At 58.2% G+C, this 16834-nt stretch overlaps 1 protein-coding gene across 1 annotated transcript; it reads left to right on the forward strand.

Moving 5' to 3' along the window:
• Window positions 1-1878: 1878 nt before the first annotated feature.
• On the forward strand, window positions 1879-10637 carry C1QTNF6 (C1q and TNF related 6). The gene is made up of 4 exons (XM_036251993.1): window positions 1879-2580; window positions 3114-3184; window positions 5635-5863; window positions 8725-10637. Exons 3-4 carry the CDS (start codon window positions 5641-5643, stop codon window positions 9270-9272), a joined length of 771 nt encoding a protein of 256 aa, XP_036107886.1. The 5' UTR covers window positions 1879-2580; window positions 3114-3184; window positions 5635-5640; the 3' UTR covers window positions 9273-10637.
• Window positions 10638-16834: the final 6197 nt, after the last annotated feature.

The following is a 16834-nucleotide window of genomic DNA, read 5'->3' on the forward strand; positions in this document are numbered from 1 at the left end:
CACGCACACTTAACTGTCTCACTCGCTTTGTCTCCTCCAGAGCTCAGGCGGTGCAGCTTCGAATAATGGCACGCGAGGATTCCAACCTGCTCCCTCGATAATCAACTTCAGCAGCCCCTGAATCACACAGAAATTCAGTTCCGTCCTACCTAAACCTATCCCAAACAGTCAACGAGACACTGGGACCCATCAGTCTACACCTACTGAGAGCAGAAGGAAATGACAAAAGCCAGACCATCGACCTTCAACTTTCCAAAAGCTTTTGGGTCCCACTCTCTTGAGGGGGGATATTAGGATAAGTCGCTAGTTAGACGTGAGCTGGGGCAGGCAAAGGGAGAGAAAGGGAACAGGCTATCCATGTACCTTCTTGCACGTCTATAGGGCCCAAGGATAAACATTTTAAGCTTAACCATACCTGGACGTATGGCCATCAGATCTCCAGGTCAGTCTCAGAACGTTATTCAGCCACATAGGTCACCAGTTGCAGTCACCTAACAGGTACGAAGATGGTTAAGACAGAGGGAGGAGCTAAGGGGACCGAAGCAAAGACGACCAGGAAGACAACGTCCGTACAAACTGAGCTCTGTAACTGAGCAGGGCAAGCTCGCTCCGAGGTGCCCACTCAGCCCCTTCTGAGTGTACTTCCACACTGCCAATAAAATCCTACTTTACTGCACTTTGTCTCTTGATTAAAATCCTTCCCTCAAGAAGATAAGAACCAAGGCCTCCGTCATCTCGGTGGTAACTAGTGAGTCCCTGCCTCCTTTCTCTTACCTGTGCGCATGCGGACAATGGGTCAGTTCCTCAGCAGGGTCGGAGTCTACCCAAGCACTGAGTGGCGGCCAGTAGAGAGCACCTCCATTGGGTGTCCCGCCAGGCTGCTCAGGTGGCCTTGGCTTCTTCATGTCCCTCATGCCCAGAGTCACCAAGGCTCAGAGGTAGGAAGACATGCCCGAGGCCACACGCCAAGAAAGAGGGGGAGCTGAGACACCACCCAGTTTCGTCTGCCCCAGGGCTGGAGCTCTGTCTCCAGGTTACCTCCCTGGCCGCTGTGGAGACCCTCGGAATGGCTAGGAGCCTGAGGGATGATGCACAGATGGAGGGAGGTCAGGCATGGTTCAAGAGAGTAGCCGGGAAAAGTTAAAGAATACTATTTCTGAGTTCTGCTCTCTTGTCTGCCCTGCTCCTGGCCAACTGCCCTGCACCCAAGGGCACAAGGGGCCCTTTTCTGGGACATCGATGTGGCCTGGGGCCGAGGAGCTGGCCTAGAACCTGGGGGGTCTTCCCAGGGCTCAGCCTGCTCCCCTGGTAAGTGGGATGAGCAGCCTTCCCTGCAGGGGGCAGCTGAGTGGGCCTGGAGCACAGTGCTGGCCACATGAGAGGCCCGGACAAAACCATTCCTGAGTCCCCTTCCTGCTTCTCCCCATCCCCCATCCATTGCCCCCCCTTTCCTCAGATGCTAGGCTGTCTAAGCCAGAGAGCTCAGAGACAGCCAGCTGTCTCCCCTTCCAGTGCTGCTGACTCAGCTCTTTCCCTGGGGGCAGCAGAGTGGGGAGGGCGGGAGGGTGGCTCCCCCTGGCTCCTTCCCTCCTCGCCTGGCTCCGCGCCCTGGGAGTGCTGCCCGGGGCAGGGCCAGGAGGAGGGCACTGCCGGTGGGGACCTGACAGCTCTCCCAGCGCCATGGTCCCCCCATCTGCTTCCCTTTGGGCCCCCTTAGACCCTTAGATAGGCCTGGGGGTGCTCCAAGTGGACTCGGGAGGGAGACGCACAGAAGGAGCCGTTGGGAGTCTGGCCCTCCTCCCTCTTGGCTCCCATCTGCTGTGTGACCTTGAGCCAAAGGCTTGTCCTCCCTGGATCCCAGTGTCCCTGAGGGACACATTAAAGCATCAGATTAGATCATATCTAAGGGTCCTTCCAGGCCTGGACAGTCAGCTACATAGGCCTGAGGTGAGGTCTGGTCAAGGACACGACCCAGGGGCTGGTCCAGCCTCTACGCCTTGCTCACCGTGAGTGGGGACTGGGTGGCTTTAGGGCCCCAAACCCCAGGCTTCTCTGTACTCCTGCACCTCCTGAGGGCAATAACATCACCATGGCTCTCCTCCCAGGGCAGACCTGAGCCAGGTGCCGTGGTGGGAGCTGCAGCCCGGTGGGGAGCACACCCACTGTGTGGAGGTGCGGTTCCTCTTCTCCAGCTGCATGATCTGGGGCGAGTCCCCTCAGCCCCGTCCCCAGGCTGGGGTAGGATTCCCTGACACGATGGATGTGAAGACGCTTTGGGTACTGCAATCCCTGCGAAGAAGGTGCTGGCGGGCCAGGGGACACCGGAGCTCTGCACAGGTTCTCTGGCTGCAGAGGACCAGGGCTGCAGCCTGTACAACCCCACAGCCTAACCTGAGGCCTGCCCAGCCCAGGGGCACTGAGCTGCCCTCCCGTGAGCTTCGGCAGCATTTCCGCCAGGGCATTGCTCTAGAAGACCAGGAGGATGAATCAATCCTGGCAACATTCTAGGCGGAGGAGGAGGACTTTGGCATCCATTGGGGTGAGGGTTTTGACCTGGCTGCCCCCCTGACACCCCAGCAGGTAATAACCTCCACTCGGCAAACCTTGACTGAGCCTCCCTGTGACCAAGGGCTGGGGCTGGGGACTGGAGTTCACAGACACCTAGGGTGTCACTTACTAGTGGGTGATGGGACCCGATTGACCCTGAGGCTGCCGGGCTGGTGCCTGTGCCCTCTCCAAGCTTCAGCCCGAGCTGAGGCCCCTGGCAGCAGGATTACGCAGCGCTTCCCTTCCTGGGCAACCTACGGGGCTCCTCCCTGCCTCAGTTTTCCTGCTAGCCCCTCGGGGGCCTCAGATCTCTTCTGGCTCTGACTTTATCGGGCCTCTGGATCCAACAAAACCCCACCAAAGAGTTAAGCAAAGGAAATCTAGTGCTCCCATTATCTCGGCAGAAGCCAGCGTCTGGAGGGGAGGGAGCAGGGAGGAGGGGAAGTGGGAAGCCAGCTCAGCCCTCTCCCTCCGCCCTCCCTTCCTTTCGCCCTGCCTCCATCCCTTACTCCCTCCCTCCTCGGCTGGGCCTGGGGGTCTGGGCCAGCAACAAGTTATTCCTGCAGACATGGGCCAAGGAGCCAGAAGCTGACCCGAGCCCGGGGCTGAGCTGCTGGGTGAGGCTTCAGGACGCAGGGTGAGTGATGGAGTCCTGCCTTTCCCACGGCAGGGCTGCCGACCCACCAGGAGACGGGTCAGAGCCTGGAATTCCTCTCCTCCCTCTGCTTTCCTGAACACATCTCCGGCCCTGCACTACCCCTCTGATGCCCGCAGTCCCTCCAGCTCTCCCTTCCCCACTCCCTCCTGTGACTGAGACCTTGGCCCCCCGTGAAGGGCTGCCCTCCATGCCTCCTGGCTCCTGCCCACTCCTGGCTCGTGCCCACTGCTGCTGGGACACACGCCAATTCAACGCAGCAATGCCTGGCCCGTTCCCCACCCCAGAGAGATCCCAGCTCCCCAGTGGAGGCAGCAGGGACCCCTAGTCACCCCCAATGGCATGGTCCCTCACACTCCCTGCCTGGCACTCTCCATGGCCAGTTAGTGACCCAGGCTGTCGTTATTGTTACTTTTGTTAAAGGCTGTTTTGCTTCCTGCTTCCTGCCCCCAGTTCACATCTCAGAGCTGTGGGCTGTCATCTGGCCAGAGCCAACAGAGAGGTACCCAGACCCAGCTGGCCCTCTGCTCTGCCTGGCTCTGTCCTGGGCAGGCACTGGGAAGAGGTCATGTTGGGCAGAAGAAGGAATAAACTTTTTCTTAAGAGTCTTTTTCAAGTCAGGCAAGTTCCCAGCATTTAAATCCTCCCAAACCACCTGGGTGGGGGAGGGGGTCATCTCCTTGACCGTAGTCAAGGAGCAGGAAGTCCCGAGGGTTAAGCCACCAGCCCTGGGTCACAGCCCTGGGTCACAGCGTGTCAGCCAGCCTGGGATTTCCAGTCTGACTCCAAGGCCTCACCTTTCCCCCAGAGGTCACAAGCTGGCCAGGAAAGAGAGGGGATTTTTGCTTTTCTCAAAATCACTGGGACGTGTAATTTACAAATAAAAGTTGAGGGTGATCATCTTGAGCAGAGAGGACGTTGATCTATGTGGATTTGACCTGCCTTATGGAGCAGAACCAGGGGACTGGACCAGGGTGGGGAGACAGGAGCAGGGGAATGGCCACCTCCAGGAGGGGGTGATGGCTGGGGAGACCGCGGGCCCCCCCTTCTCCTGCTACCAGCCAGCCCCAGGGAGGGGGAGGTGTTCAGGGGAGGGCCTCTGCCCCTTTAAAACTTAGGTCTTACCACTGTGCTCAGCAGATAAGATGGCATTTAAAATAATAATTGTACCTTCTCTACATGTATTAACCACAAAAAAATATTTTTGAATTGTGCTAAATGTTAAAAGAGAACAAAAAGGAAATAAACAAAGAAACGCCAGAAGTGTAAAAAACCAGTCTAGTTTCAAAAGCCGAGTTTTTGATTCTGCGATAACTCGGCGCCAGCCCCCAAAGACTGCCACCACCTCAAAGGCTCTGTGCCCGGCTTCCTGCCCACCCAGCCCCGGCCTGGCTCCAGCGGCTGGTATCCAGGCTACTTCCTGCCCCTCTCCAGGAACTCTGGATGCCTTCTTTCTTGCCATGGCCAAGACAGAGACGCACAAACCCAGGACTTCTCTGATCCTTTTGAATTTTCCAGACTTCCCAGTCCTGCCCCTTAATTCCAATTTACCACCTTGGTAGCTGATTGGCAGGTCTACTGTGATTGACACCACCAGTTTCCAATGATTTAGCTCTCTGCTGAGGCTGCGGCAGGGACCGTGTGTAAAGATGTGTAGGTGGTTGACTGCACTAGGATGCCAAGAGGAGGTAGGCTGACGCCAGCCCGGCCAGCTCCACACTTCAGTGATGCATCTTTTGTTTGCAATTTGTCCCTCCCGAGGAGTGCCCTCTTCCACCTTCTGCAGGCCAGCGGTGGCCTGCAGCCCATGACTCAGAATACCTGCTCCTGAGCTCCACAGTGGAACAACCGTCACCACGCAGGACCCCGTGCATTTTCTCTGGTGGCAGTTGCTACCTGTCTGCTAGAATAGATGGACTTTCCTAGCTCCTTTGTCAGGACCATTGTGTACATCTTCCAAACTGTGGGCTCAGCCCCTCTCCCGAAGGGCAAGCCTGCAGAATCCTTTGTGTTTGTCCCGTGGGCCCTCTGATCTGCCCAAGGCAAGAAAGCAAGCCAGAGGGAACATTTTAGTCTCAGTGGTTATGACACAGGGACAGCTGGGGCATCTTCTTCACCCATCCCTGCAAAGGTCCCCAGGAGCCCCCTCTGCTCTTGGCTGTGGCTCTCTTAAAGGGGCTTCTTCCTTTGGGGACTTTGTGTGGCAGAGATTCCGGGGACTGGGTTCCTTCTGGGAGACCTCCAGGCCCTGCCCTGCCACAAGTCTCTGTGACCTTGAAGAACTTGCTTCCCTGTGTAGACCTCAGTGTTCTTGTCTGTTAAATGGACAGACTGAGTTATGTCAGGAACGCACTTGCTGTGGGTGGCTGCATTCCTGCGGGGCCTGGGCACGTGGAGGTAAGTTAAGTGCACTGTCTGTCCCGTCTTCCCAGGTCGCCATGGGGATAGCTGCCCCCGACCTTCTCTGGACAGTGCTGCTCCCTCTTGTGGTGTTTGGGGAAGCTGTGGCCTCCAAGCCCCCTGAGCATTGCCGATGGTGCTGTGACTCTGAGGACCCCCTGGCCCCTGCCGATGCTGCAGATGTGTCCCCGGCCTCCCCATCCACCTTTCCATATGTGTTGCCTGAGGTCAGGCCCTACATTAACATCACCATCCTGAAGGGTGAGTACCCATATGTGGCTCATGTTGGACTGGCCTGAGGGTCTCTCTTCCTGGGCCTGGGGAGGGGAGGTGGAGGAAGCAGAAGAAACCAGGACAGAAAATTGTTTCACACCCTTTCTTTCTTTCACACATTAATTGAGCACTTATTATGCGCCAGGACTGTTCTGAATTCTGGGGCCAGAGCACGAACAAATCAGACAGATACACCTACCTCCGTTGAGCTTCCATTATAGTGGGGGGCAGACAGCAAGAAACATACTACCCAAGTTAATGAGACAGAATGATCAATGTGATACATGCCGTAGAAATGACAAGGTGGGGCAGGGTAAGGGATATCGCAGCGCAGGTAAGGGGGCAGGTTGCCTATCAAACACGGTGGTCAGTTCTCACTGAAAAAATGAGGGAGAAACCATGTGTGTCTGGGGAAGAGCATTCCAGGCAGAGGGAACAGTAGGTTCAAAGGCCCTGGGGTAGCATTGGGCCTGGGGTTTTTAAGGAGCAGGAACAAGGGAGGGAGCTGAAGTTGGAGATGAAACAGGGCCCAGATCAGACTTGGGGTCTCCTCTGAGTGAGATGGGGAGCAGCAGAGGATTGAGCAGAGGGAGTGACCTGATCTGACTTAGGTTTCAAATGGATCGCTCTAGAGTCCCGTGAAGACGAGATGGCAGGGAACAAGGGTAGAAGCAGGGGGACCTGTGGAGGGCCACTGGGGCCATGCAGGTGAATGAGGGCTCCTTATCCTGAAGGAAGCCACCTCTGCTGCTGGGGACTGTGCTCCCTGGGGCTGGGCTCAGGCCCTCGGCACCCTTAACCTCCATCTTTGCTCTCGACTACCCCGAGGCTGGTACTTTGTCATTCCTTCCACTTTGCTGGTGGGGAAACAGCCTCAGAGAGGGGAGGAACTCTCCTGGGGCACACAGTTGTCAGGGACAGGGTTGGGATCTGTCCCTGGGGTCCTCACAGGGCCACTCCACCCCACAGCCAGGTGTGGGCTGGTGTCTGAGGCCTTCCTGTCTTCGGATTTTCTGGGTGAGGACACCCCCAGTTCCCCACCACCTAATACAGTACAGCTTCAAGGTTCCCAGAGCTCTCTGTGTCGGGTTGAGAAGGGCCGGGATGCGGACAGGGCTTTCCCCACACTAGTCCCCCTGCAAACTCCGTGTCCCTGCTCCTGGGCCAGGCTTGCCGCCTGCCGGGGGTGGCAGCTGCTCTCACAGAAGGCGCCTGCCGGGCATCAGGAGTCCCAGGTCCCAGCCCCAGGTCTTCAGCTCCCTTGCTGTGTGGGTCAGGCTGATCCTGCCCTGGGCTTGCTGCCTCATTTGTAAACAGAAGGCAACCCCCTCCTATAACCACCTTTCACCTCCTCCCTCTGGACTGGGGGGAGCCAGTGCTCTGCAAACTGTCAAGTACAGTGCGCATGATGAGCAGTTAGTTCTCCAGTGAGGCCTTTGAGCCTGACCTCCGCAGAACTTAGACTCTCTCCGGCCTTCTCTCTAGGCTCCTCCCCCTCTCTCCAGGCCCCTCCCCCTCTCTCCAGGCTCCTCCCCCTCTCTCCAGGCCCCTCCCCCTCCCCAGGCTCCTCCCCTCTCTCCAGGCTCCTCCCTCTCTCTCCAGGCTCCTCCCACTCCTCTCCAGGCTCCTCCCCTCTCCAGGCTCCTACCCCCTCTCTCCAGGCTTCTCCCCCACTCTCTTCAGGCTTCTCCCCCCTCTTCTCTCCAGGCTTCTCCCCCCTTCTCTCCAGGCTTCTCCCCCTTCTCTCCAGGCTTCTCCCCTCCTCTCTCCAGGCTTCTCCCCACTTCTCTCCAGGCTTCTCCCCCCCTTCTCTCCAGGCTTCTCCCCCTTCTCTCCAGGCTTCTCTCCCCTTCTCTCCAGGCTTCTCCCCCTCTCTCCAGGCTTCTCCCCCTCTCTCCAGGCTTCTCCCCCCTTCTCTCCAGGCGTCTCCTCCAAGGGCCCTTCCTCCACTCTTTCCAGTATTGCTATGGCCATAGGCGGACTTCCAGGAAAACACGGGGTCATGAAGTTCACTGAGAGGGGTGTGGTTTATGGTGCAATTTCAGGTTCCACAACAGCAGGGAAATGTTTGGGATTAGTTCCCTCAAGACATAGGTGGCTACTTGCTTCTCGTGTTCAAGGTCAGCCTGGAACAAGGACTGGCCAGAGGTGTGTCTGCCTGGGGGTCACGTTAGCCGCACCCCAGGGCAGGTGGGGATGGCCGAGCAGCGCTGGGGGGACCCTCCTGCTTCGTATTTGCAGTTTGCAGAGGGTTTTCCAGCCAGCATTTGGTTGAGGTCTCCCTGTGAGGTGGGCATGATCCTTTCTCAAGATACAGACAACACAACCAAGACCCCAGCCATGAGATGGCCCAGGTCACAGAGTGAGGTGTAATGCCAGCCAAGGGCTGCTTAGCTCCTAACCAGGCATTTCCCTCCCGGCGGGCAGACGTATTTCCCTTGGTTCCTTCTCTGGGAGAGAAATGCAAAGTGCACCCTGCCACTCCAGCAGCGTCTCTGGGGTGGGGGTGCGGTGGGGGGCCGACTCCCCAGAGCCCACAGACCTTCGCTGTAGGGAGGGAGCAGGATGGGCGGGTTGGAGACAGAGGAGTTGGGGTCCTGCCTCTCCTGCTCCTGAGCTGCATGACACCCTGGGTGAGTCACTCAGCCGCTCTATGAGGGGAAACGGTCACGGCGTCTCCTTTAGAGGGGCGTTCGGACAGGTGATGGCTGGCGTGACACAGGTGCTCAACGGACGCTGGCTTCCTCTCGGGGCCGGGGCAGCGCCCTCGGCAGACAAGTGCAGGGCATCCCCTTCGTTCAGGCCCCGGTGCTCTGGCGCCCGCTCTGACTTCTCCCTTGTTCCCACAGGTGACAAAGGGGACCGAGGCCTGCTGGGCACACCTGGGAAGCAGGGCAGGGAAGGTCCCCTGGGAGAGCGAGGCCCGCAGGGCGCCAAGGGCGACAAGGGGCAGGCGGGCAGCCCCGGCAGCCCCTGCCAGACTCGCTTCTCGGCCTTCTCCGTGGGCCGGAAGGCGGCCCTGCACAGCAGCGAGGGCTTCCAGCCCCTGCTCTTTGACACGGTCTTCGTCAACCCGGACGGGCACTTCGACCTGGCCGCCGGCCACTTTGTCGCCCCCCTGGGCGGCGTCTACTTCTTCAGCCTCAATGTGCACAGCTGGAACTTCAAGGAGACCTACGTGCACGTGGTGCACAACGAGGAGGCGGCCGCCATCCTGTACGCGCAGCCCAGCGACCGCAGCATCATGCAGAGCCAGAGCGTGATGCTGGCGCTGGCGCCCGGCGACCGCGTCTGGGCTCGGCTCTTCAAGCGCGAGCGGGAGAACGCCATCTACAGCGACGACGTCGACACCTATATCACCTTCAGCGGCCACCTCATCAAGCCCGAGGAGGATTAGTGCCTCCGCTCCGTGCGGGGGTCTCCTCCCCTGCAGGGCCTCAGTGTGCACCTCGACAGGGGGCCCCGTGGGGCCGGGCACTGGGCAGCCTCCTCTCCTGTCCTTCCCTCCCACTGTTCTGCCACTGTCCTCTCTGGGACATCTTTTAAGAAGCTGTGTAATCTAAGTATTCTAGGACTTTCCCAACCTTTACTCAGCACTTCTCAAACCTGACTGTGCACAAGCATCCCCTGGGGACCGTGGTCCAGTGCAGGTTCCGCTCAGGCAGGCGCGGTGCGGGCCCAGGACTCTGCACCTGACCACGTTCTCGGGTGACGTGCGCTGCTGGTCTCTGGGCCCCACGAGAGTAACTGGATTCGGAAACTTTCACAACACTCTAGTACTCCCTGAACATTCTGGAATCCTCTAAATATTTTGGAATCGTCCAAACATCCTGAAACATTCTCACATGCCACCCTCCCTCGCTCCCTCACTCGGGTCTGCACCCCAGCCGGGGCGGCCGCTCCCTGGGTCACCCATGAGGGCTCACCGAGGGCTCCCTCTGGCCAGGCCCGGGGAACGCTGGCGAGTCAGACACAGACCCTGCCCCTGTGAGGACGAGGACACAGTCCAGCCAGGCTGGGGAGACAGGATTCCGAGACCTGGCCTAGAGAAATCACGGTGCTTTTGTCACAGCTGTCTGGGTTCGGGGCATTTCGACGTTGTGGCCCCTCATCACCCACGGCTCCTCGAAGCTGGTAGGAGAGGGTCCCCGAGGTGGTGGGGTCGCATTCCGCCTACTCTCATTCCTGCTCAATGCCTGTCGTTAAAGCAACCACCCGAAGGGCCTTGGTCAGGGCAAGGGCACTGTGAGGGGAAGACCCAGGAGCTTGGAGGAATTTTGGGGTGAAGGAGCCTCTGCAGAAGGGATCCGTAGCTCCCCATACAGCTGGGATGGTCCCCTGCGAGGCCCCTATCCCCACAGCACCCCTCCCTGCCCCTCCTGGGGCTCAGGCAGGACTTTGCTCAGCCCTTCTGCCACCAGCACCTGGGCCTCAGGCCCCCAAGCTTCCAGCCACGGTCAGACATTGACACCTGTCCCCGGTGCTCTCTGACCCTCCTCGCCCCTCCTACCAGCTCGGTGTCCCTCGCTTTTTAAGCTTTAAGGTGCTGAAGACCCGGCAGAGTCTCCTCGGGTCTGGTGCTGCCTTTAGACATGACAGGGCGGAAGGCTCCAGGATTTAGACCCCCCAGCAGGTCTGGGGAACTGAAGTGGTAACATTCCGGGTCAGTCAGGGAGAACTCTGAGCCATGAGGCCCAGACAAGCCCCGGCCAAGTAAGAGACATCGGCTTTCCGTCCCTTCTCCCACTCCCGGGGTGGGCCAGCCTGGTGGCCCCCAGCCTTCCTCACCCCCACGCAGGTGGCCTGACCCCCTGAGGGAGGTGGCCTCCAGCCATCGGTGCTTCTGCAGATCCCAGGAAGAGGCCCGTGGTGGTCTCTGGTGCTCATTACAGCCGAGGGGGCCACCAGGGCGTGGCGGCGAGAAGGCTCGTACTGACAGCCACTCCCAGCCACTGCACCCTGCCCTGCTGTCCGGCGTGATTAAAGGTGACACATTTCTTGGTGATTCAGCCTGGTTCTTTCTGCTGGGTGCCCTTTGCCCACCTTGAGAGGGCAGCCAGTCCTCGGTCCCCTGGGGCCCAGCTCCAGAGCTCCACTCTGCGGGCTCCCCACCCACCAAGAAGCTAGCCCCCTTGGTCACTCAGCCGGGGTGCTGTGGAGTGCGTGGGACCAGCTCAGAGTCTGCTGTGCGACACACTGACTGTGGCCTCAGGTGAGTCCCCACTGCTCTGAGCCTGTTTCCTTGTCTGAGAAATGGGGATGATGATAATCTACCTCAGGGGGTGGCACCTCCTGTGTGCTGGGTGCCCCGCTCGCACAGGCTGCAGTGGGCCCACAGCCCCTCGCTTCCCTGGGGGACAGCTGCGGAGCTTGCGCTGGGTGCCGAGAGCCCCGGCGCTCCGCTGGGGATGCTGCCTGGTGCCTTAGTGACGTTTACGAGAGGACCGCTGGACCCTGTCTGGAGGAAGACGCACACCACGTTGTGCAGCGGCCTGACTTTCTAAGCTGGAACGTGGCTGCTGCATGACGGGCCGAAGCCGTCCACCCTGACCCCCTGCGCTGCCATGGGTGGCCATCGCCTGCTTTGAGGGCTCTCTGGGCACCATGTGGAAGAATATTCTATAAAGAAGGAACCAGCATAACTGCCCCAGGATGCAGCCGAGCCCAGCGGCCGGCCCAGTCGGGGTAACACGAGTCTATTTCCTCGGAGCCCACCTGGCTACTGAGGGAGGCTTCCCGTCACCCCTGGACCCCTTGCAGTTCTCCCCCAGGCAGGTCAGGGCTCCCCAGGGGGTGACCCCATGGCATGCTTTGGGCCCTGGCTGTTTGTGCATCACCGGCCTGACCAGACCTTGGCGGTGAGGGTTGCCCCCAGCGCCGGACAGGAGCCTTTGCTCATGGGCGTCACGCAGAGGGGGGTTTGCTGTTTGCCGAGACAGCCAAGCTTTGGACTCTTCTTGCCAGACACCTGCAGGAGAATCCAAGTTTGTCCTGTGCAGCCAGGCCAAAGGCCCCGGGTATTTCCAGGCCACGTTAGTTCAGGGCTCCGAGACGGGCAGTCCCCTCCCTTGTCTCCTCTGACCCACTGCAAACACGTCTATGCCGGGCAGAGGCAGCCTTTGGGCTGACCGTCTGGGCCGCTTTTACCCCCGGATCCCAGTTCCTGACTTGGTGGCATAGCCTCCCTGGGTGGTAAGAACCACCAGGGCTTTGTGGTGGAGACTCTCCCATTGGTCAGGTCTTGATGGGGGCTGGGAAAGAACCCTGGAAAACTAGAGGCCCCCAAACCTGCTGCCAGGTCTGTAGGGACAGCGTCCCCTGGGGAGCTGGTGAAATGCCCGTATGGTCACCTCCCCAAACTGGGGCCATCCCTTCAGTTACATAAATGATATTTTCCCTCTGAAATGTTAGACAACAAGGAAGGGAAGGGGCAGGAGGGCCAGGAGGAGAAGCAGCCCATGACATGGGAGCCGGAACACCTCACCCTGCTGGTTTGCCATTGCCTGGTTGGGTGGCCTGGGGAAAATGCAGGAAACATTGAAAGGAAAGGGTGACCAGACAGTTATCTGAGTTGAAACCAGGGGCAGAGCTGGTACAGTGTCCCTGGTGGCCTGCTTCCGGGATGGTTGGGCTAGATTTGTTCCATGGGCTTGGGTAGGGTGTGTGGAAGTCCTCAGCCTTCCTCAGACGGTCCATACAGAAACTCCTTCCTCTGCAACGTGGGAGAGCAGGGAAGAGAGAATTCTGAAGAGGTTAATCAGGGAAAGGCTTCTTGGTGGTGCGGACATTTAAGCAGGGCCTTGGAGGATGAATAGGAGTTTGGATGGCACATGTTATGTGCAAAGGAAACAGTGGGACAGTGCTGTCTATACTCTGGACAGTGGGAAAGATAGTATGCTAGATAAATGTTTGGAAAGAAGGCAGGAGAGAGAGAGAGAGAGAGAGAGAGAGAGAGAGAGAGAGAGAGAGAGGAGATTGGAAAAGTAGGGGCCAAGCTGTGAAAGGCCTTAAATATCAGGCTAAGTCTGGACTTGACCTCTCAGGTGCTGGGGAGCTGTGGAGGGTTCTGAGCAGTAGTTTCTGGTTAGGGCTGATTTAAGAGGCACATGACTGGTGGCCAGGTGGGGCATGGATTACAGAGGGTGAGGCTGGGGGCACTAGGGGGCTGTGCCGTAGTCTAAGGGAGGACACGGAACAATAGTTGGAAACTGGGTGAACTGTGAATGTCATCTTGGGGGAGGGGGTCATGTGCCCACTGGACATTTATTTATTTATTTTGTTTTTGGTACGTGCCCTTAGCGGGAACCGAACCTGGGACTCTCTGGTCCGCAGGCCGATGCTTCAACCGCTGAGCCAAACTGGCCAGGGCCCCACTGGACTTTTAAGGAGGCAAAAGGCTTATTAACGAAGCGGTGGGAAGAGGTAGCCAGGTAGGGGACCCACTTGGGCAAAGGGTCTGCTCCTATCAGACTTCTCTCTGATAGTGGGAGGAGGGCAGGCCCGGGTGCAGGAGGTGGGCTCCTGGGCCAGCTCTGCCAGGTATCACCTGACTGGCTTAAGGACTGGAGGGTGCTGGGTGATGCGTCTAGCCTCTCGGGACCCCATCACTATCTTTATCTGTTGCATCGGATTTAAAACGTGTCCTCTTCTGCCCCATTGAAGCCTTCATGGATATTTGAGGCTATGTGCATGACTGTATTTTCAGAACCCCAAATTACACCCTGTAGACTAACCATAGGTCAGAAAATGTGAAAAATACAGCTGATTGTCCTGGAAAATTTCAGGGCCTGTGACAGGGCCTTGAAAATGTTCAGAGCGGCTCCCATTTCAGTGTGTGGGCTCTGGAGCCAGGCCAGGGGTTCTGATCCTGTGTCTGCATTTCCTTAAAACAGCTCCTGGCTTAGGGCAGATGACACTGGCTTCTTGGACGTGTGACCTGGGCTTGTCACTTCCTCTCTGTTTTGTTGAGTGGGGACCAGGTGTGCTGGCGTCTTGTGGCGCTGGTGGCGGCGGGGAGGGGGTGCTGGGGAGCGCGGCTGGGGAGGAATGGCTGCTGGGCGGTGGGAGGGGAGCCCCGGAGGTGAAACCCTGCCCGCTCTCTTCCTCGCCTCCCGCCAGCGCCCGGCTCCTCCCAGTAGCCACACACTGCCACGTGGACCTCTGGCGGAGGGGAAAACAGGCAGAAACTCAACAGGACCAGAAACAGATGGCGAGAGCATGATGGGTGGGGCCAAGTCGGGGAGAGCCGGGGCCAGCAGGCGGCCTGGACGCCAGGGAGGAAGAAGGGATTTTCATGACACGAGTCTAGAGGAGCAGGGGCCAAATCCGTATGGCTGGGAGCCCCTGGCCTGCAGGCCCAGCGCGACAGGAGGCTGGGTGTCTGGGACACATCGAGGTTGTAGGGCAAGGTCAGGAGGGGGTGTGAGGCTGCAGCCTGGAGGTGGTGCTGTGGGCTGGAAGAAGGAGAAATTGGGGTCCGGGCACATGGAGGAAACGGGACCCTCTGCAGGGTGAGGGAGGGGTGCGGGGCCGACCTTCATCTGGCTGACTGCCTTTCACCACTGGAGGTAATGAACGAATTGATGTCACAAACTCAGACGTACCTGAAACAGAGCTTATTTTATGTCTCCATGGCTAAACTTAATTTCCAATAGGTACTTCGCTTCTGCTGAAGTCAAAGAAATGTGCTTTTGGACAGCCGGGTCCCTCTCTCACCACACTTCTGGGGGGCGGGCGCTGCATCGAAGTGCCCCTCCCTGGCAGCGGGGAGGGGTCCCCTGGCACTGCATGTTCACGTGGCATCTACTGAGGGTGTCAATGTCCCATCTGCTCTGGACTCCTGATTCCACCCACATGCCAGTCTCCTGGGCCCTCATCCCTCTTGGGGCATCCCGGTCCTCTCTGCACAAGCACTTACAAAGTCCGCGTCCCTCGGAGAGCTGTCTGAGCCCATGCCCATTGCCTGGATGCACCGCATGGCATCCACCTTGAGGCCTCAGCTGCCTCCCTGGGGTTCTGCCTGGGAGAGAGGATGGCCCCTCGGAATCTCAGACGTCCTAAACCGGCTGGGGGTCTTCTCTGCACGGTCTCTACCAGGCTCAGCTGGGTTGGAGGGGCCAGGATCTACTCTGGCCAGGAGCCCCAACACTGATACTCCTTGCTTTCTCCCTGCTCCTTCCGCCGGGGCCATCTTGGGGGGGTGGGGGGAGGAGACTGCATACTTGACACATGCTCTCCCGGAGAGTTTGGCTTGGCACACAGGCTCTCTCTTTCTTATTTTGGAACTTAAGACCCTGGAAAAGACTCCCTTCCTCCTCTGCTTCTTGCTACATATCCCTTCGGTATTGGTTAGGGTGCTTTTGGGTGCAAGGAACACGTATCGGTCCCAAGCAGCGTGCAGGAAAACGACCCTGTGCAAGGTGGGCCGCCCCAGGGCTGGTTCACGCGGCACCGCTAAGGACCTGGGTTTGTCCTGTTGCCGCTCGGCACACTTCCTGAAACGGTTTTGCTCTTAGACCAGCCCCCCCAGGGCCACAGGATGACGGCCACAGGACCGCTGTCCTGGGCCAGGTGTCACAGCAAGACGAGGGCCAGTGAGAGCAGAAGCAGAATCTTTTATCCAGCACCTTCTACGCACTTTTCACTGGCCAGAACTGCGCACGTGGCCACCCGCGACCCAGTCTCTGGGAAGGAGAACAGGATTATGGGAAGCAAGGTTTACTCTTGGACCCCCAAGGTCAGGCTGAACCTTCAAGCAAGGTCCGAGGGGTCATGGGGAGGAGGGGTTAAGCGTACCGCTGGTTCACGCTTCGTTAGCGCTCTTTGGCCACGCTGTCAGATGTGGGTGTCTGACTCAGCCCCATATCTGGGTTCTAGGAAACCTTCTCCAACTTGAAGGTGGCCTTGGCCACAGTGTCACCTAATATAGTGCTTATCAGTCATCAGCCCTGCCCATTGGGTTTCCAGCTTCCCGGGGCACGGGGGCTTATAGCAGCACCGACGTCAACACCTCCAGAGTCCCCCCAACACCCCTGAATTCGACTGAGGCCACTGGAGAGATATAGCCTGGGTTCAGAGCTAACTGGTAAATGAGGGCAGGTCCCCTGACTCTGGGCCTCAGTGTCCTCACCTGGAAAAGGGGACTGTTGTAAGGATTAAAGAAGTAAGTATATGGCTCTGTCCGGTTTGGCTCAGCGGTTAGAGTGTTGGCCTAAGAACCAAAGACTTGTGGGTTCGATTGCAGTCAAGGGCAAGTCAGTTTGACCTCCAGCCCTGGTCGGGGTCGTGTGGGAGGCAACCAATCGATGTGTCTCTCTCACATCGATGTCCCTCTCTCTCTCCCACTCTGTCTGAAGATGAATGGAAAAACAGTATCCTCGGGTGAGGAAGGAAGGAAGGAAGGAAGGAAGGAAGGAAGGAAGGAAGGAAGGAAGGAAGGAAAGAAGGAAGGAAGGAAGGAAGAAAGAAAAAAAGAAAGAAAGAAAGAAAGAAAGAAAGAAAGAAAGAAAGAAAGAAAGAAAGAAAGAAAGAAAGAAAGAAAGAAAGAAGTATAGGCAAAATACTGGCACACCGTAGGCTCTCTATAAGTGTTAAATATGTTCATGAGGTAGACACTTTATTACACTCATTTTGTAGGAGAAGTAACTGAAGTGCGGGCAGACTGGACAATTTCCTTCATCTATCACGGGTTCATTCATTCGCCAGTACGGACTGACTACCCACCAGAGGCTCCGCACTGTGCTAGGCACAGAGGCAAAGCAGTGGACAAAACGCCCACCCGGCCCCTGCCCTACACTCTAGTGGGGAAACACACCACGCAGATCATCCCACAGGCCTTCGGATCACGGTAGGTGCTCTCAAGGCATCATGGGAGAAGCTAATTCGGAAGGTTGGGTGGGGCAGTCAGGGAAGGCCTCTCAGAGGAAGAGGGGGTTCAGGGGAGACCCAGGGTGAGTGGGG

The sequence above is a fragment of the Molossus molossus genome, unplaced genomic scaffold (genome assembly GCF_014108415.1).
Source record: "Molossus molossus isolate mMolMol1 unplaced genomic scaffold, mMolMol1.p scaffold_m16_p_10, whole genome shotgun sequence".
NCBI classification, from domain to species: Eukaryota; Metazoa; Chordata; class Mammalia; order Chiroptera; family Molossidae; genus Molossus; species Molossus molossus.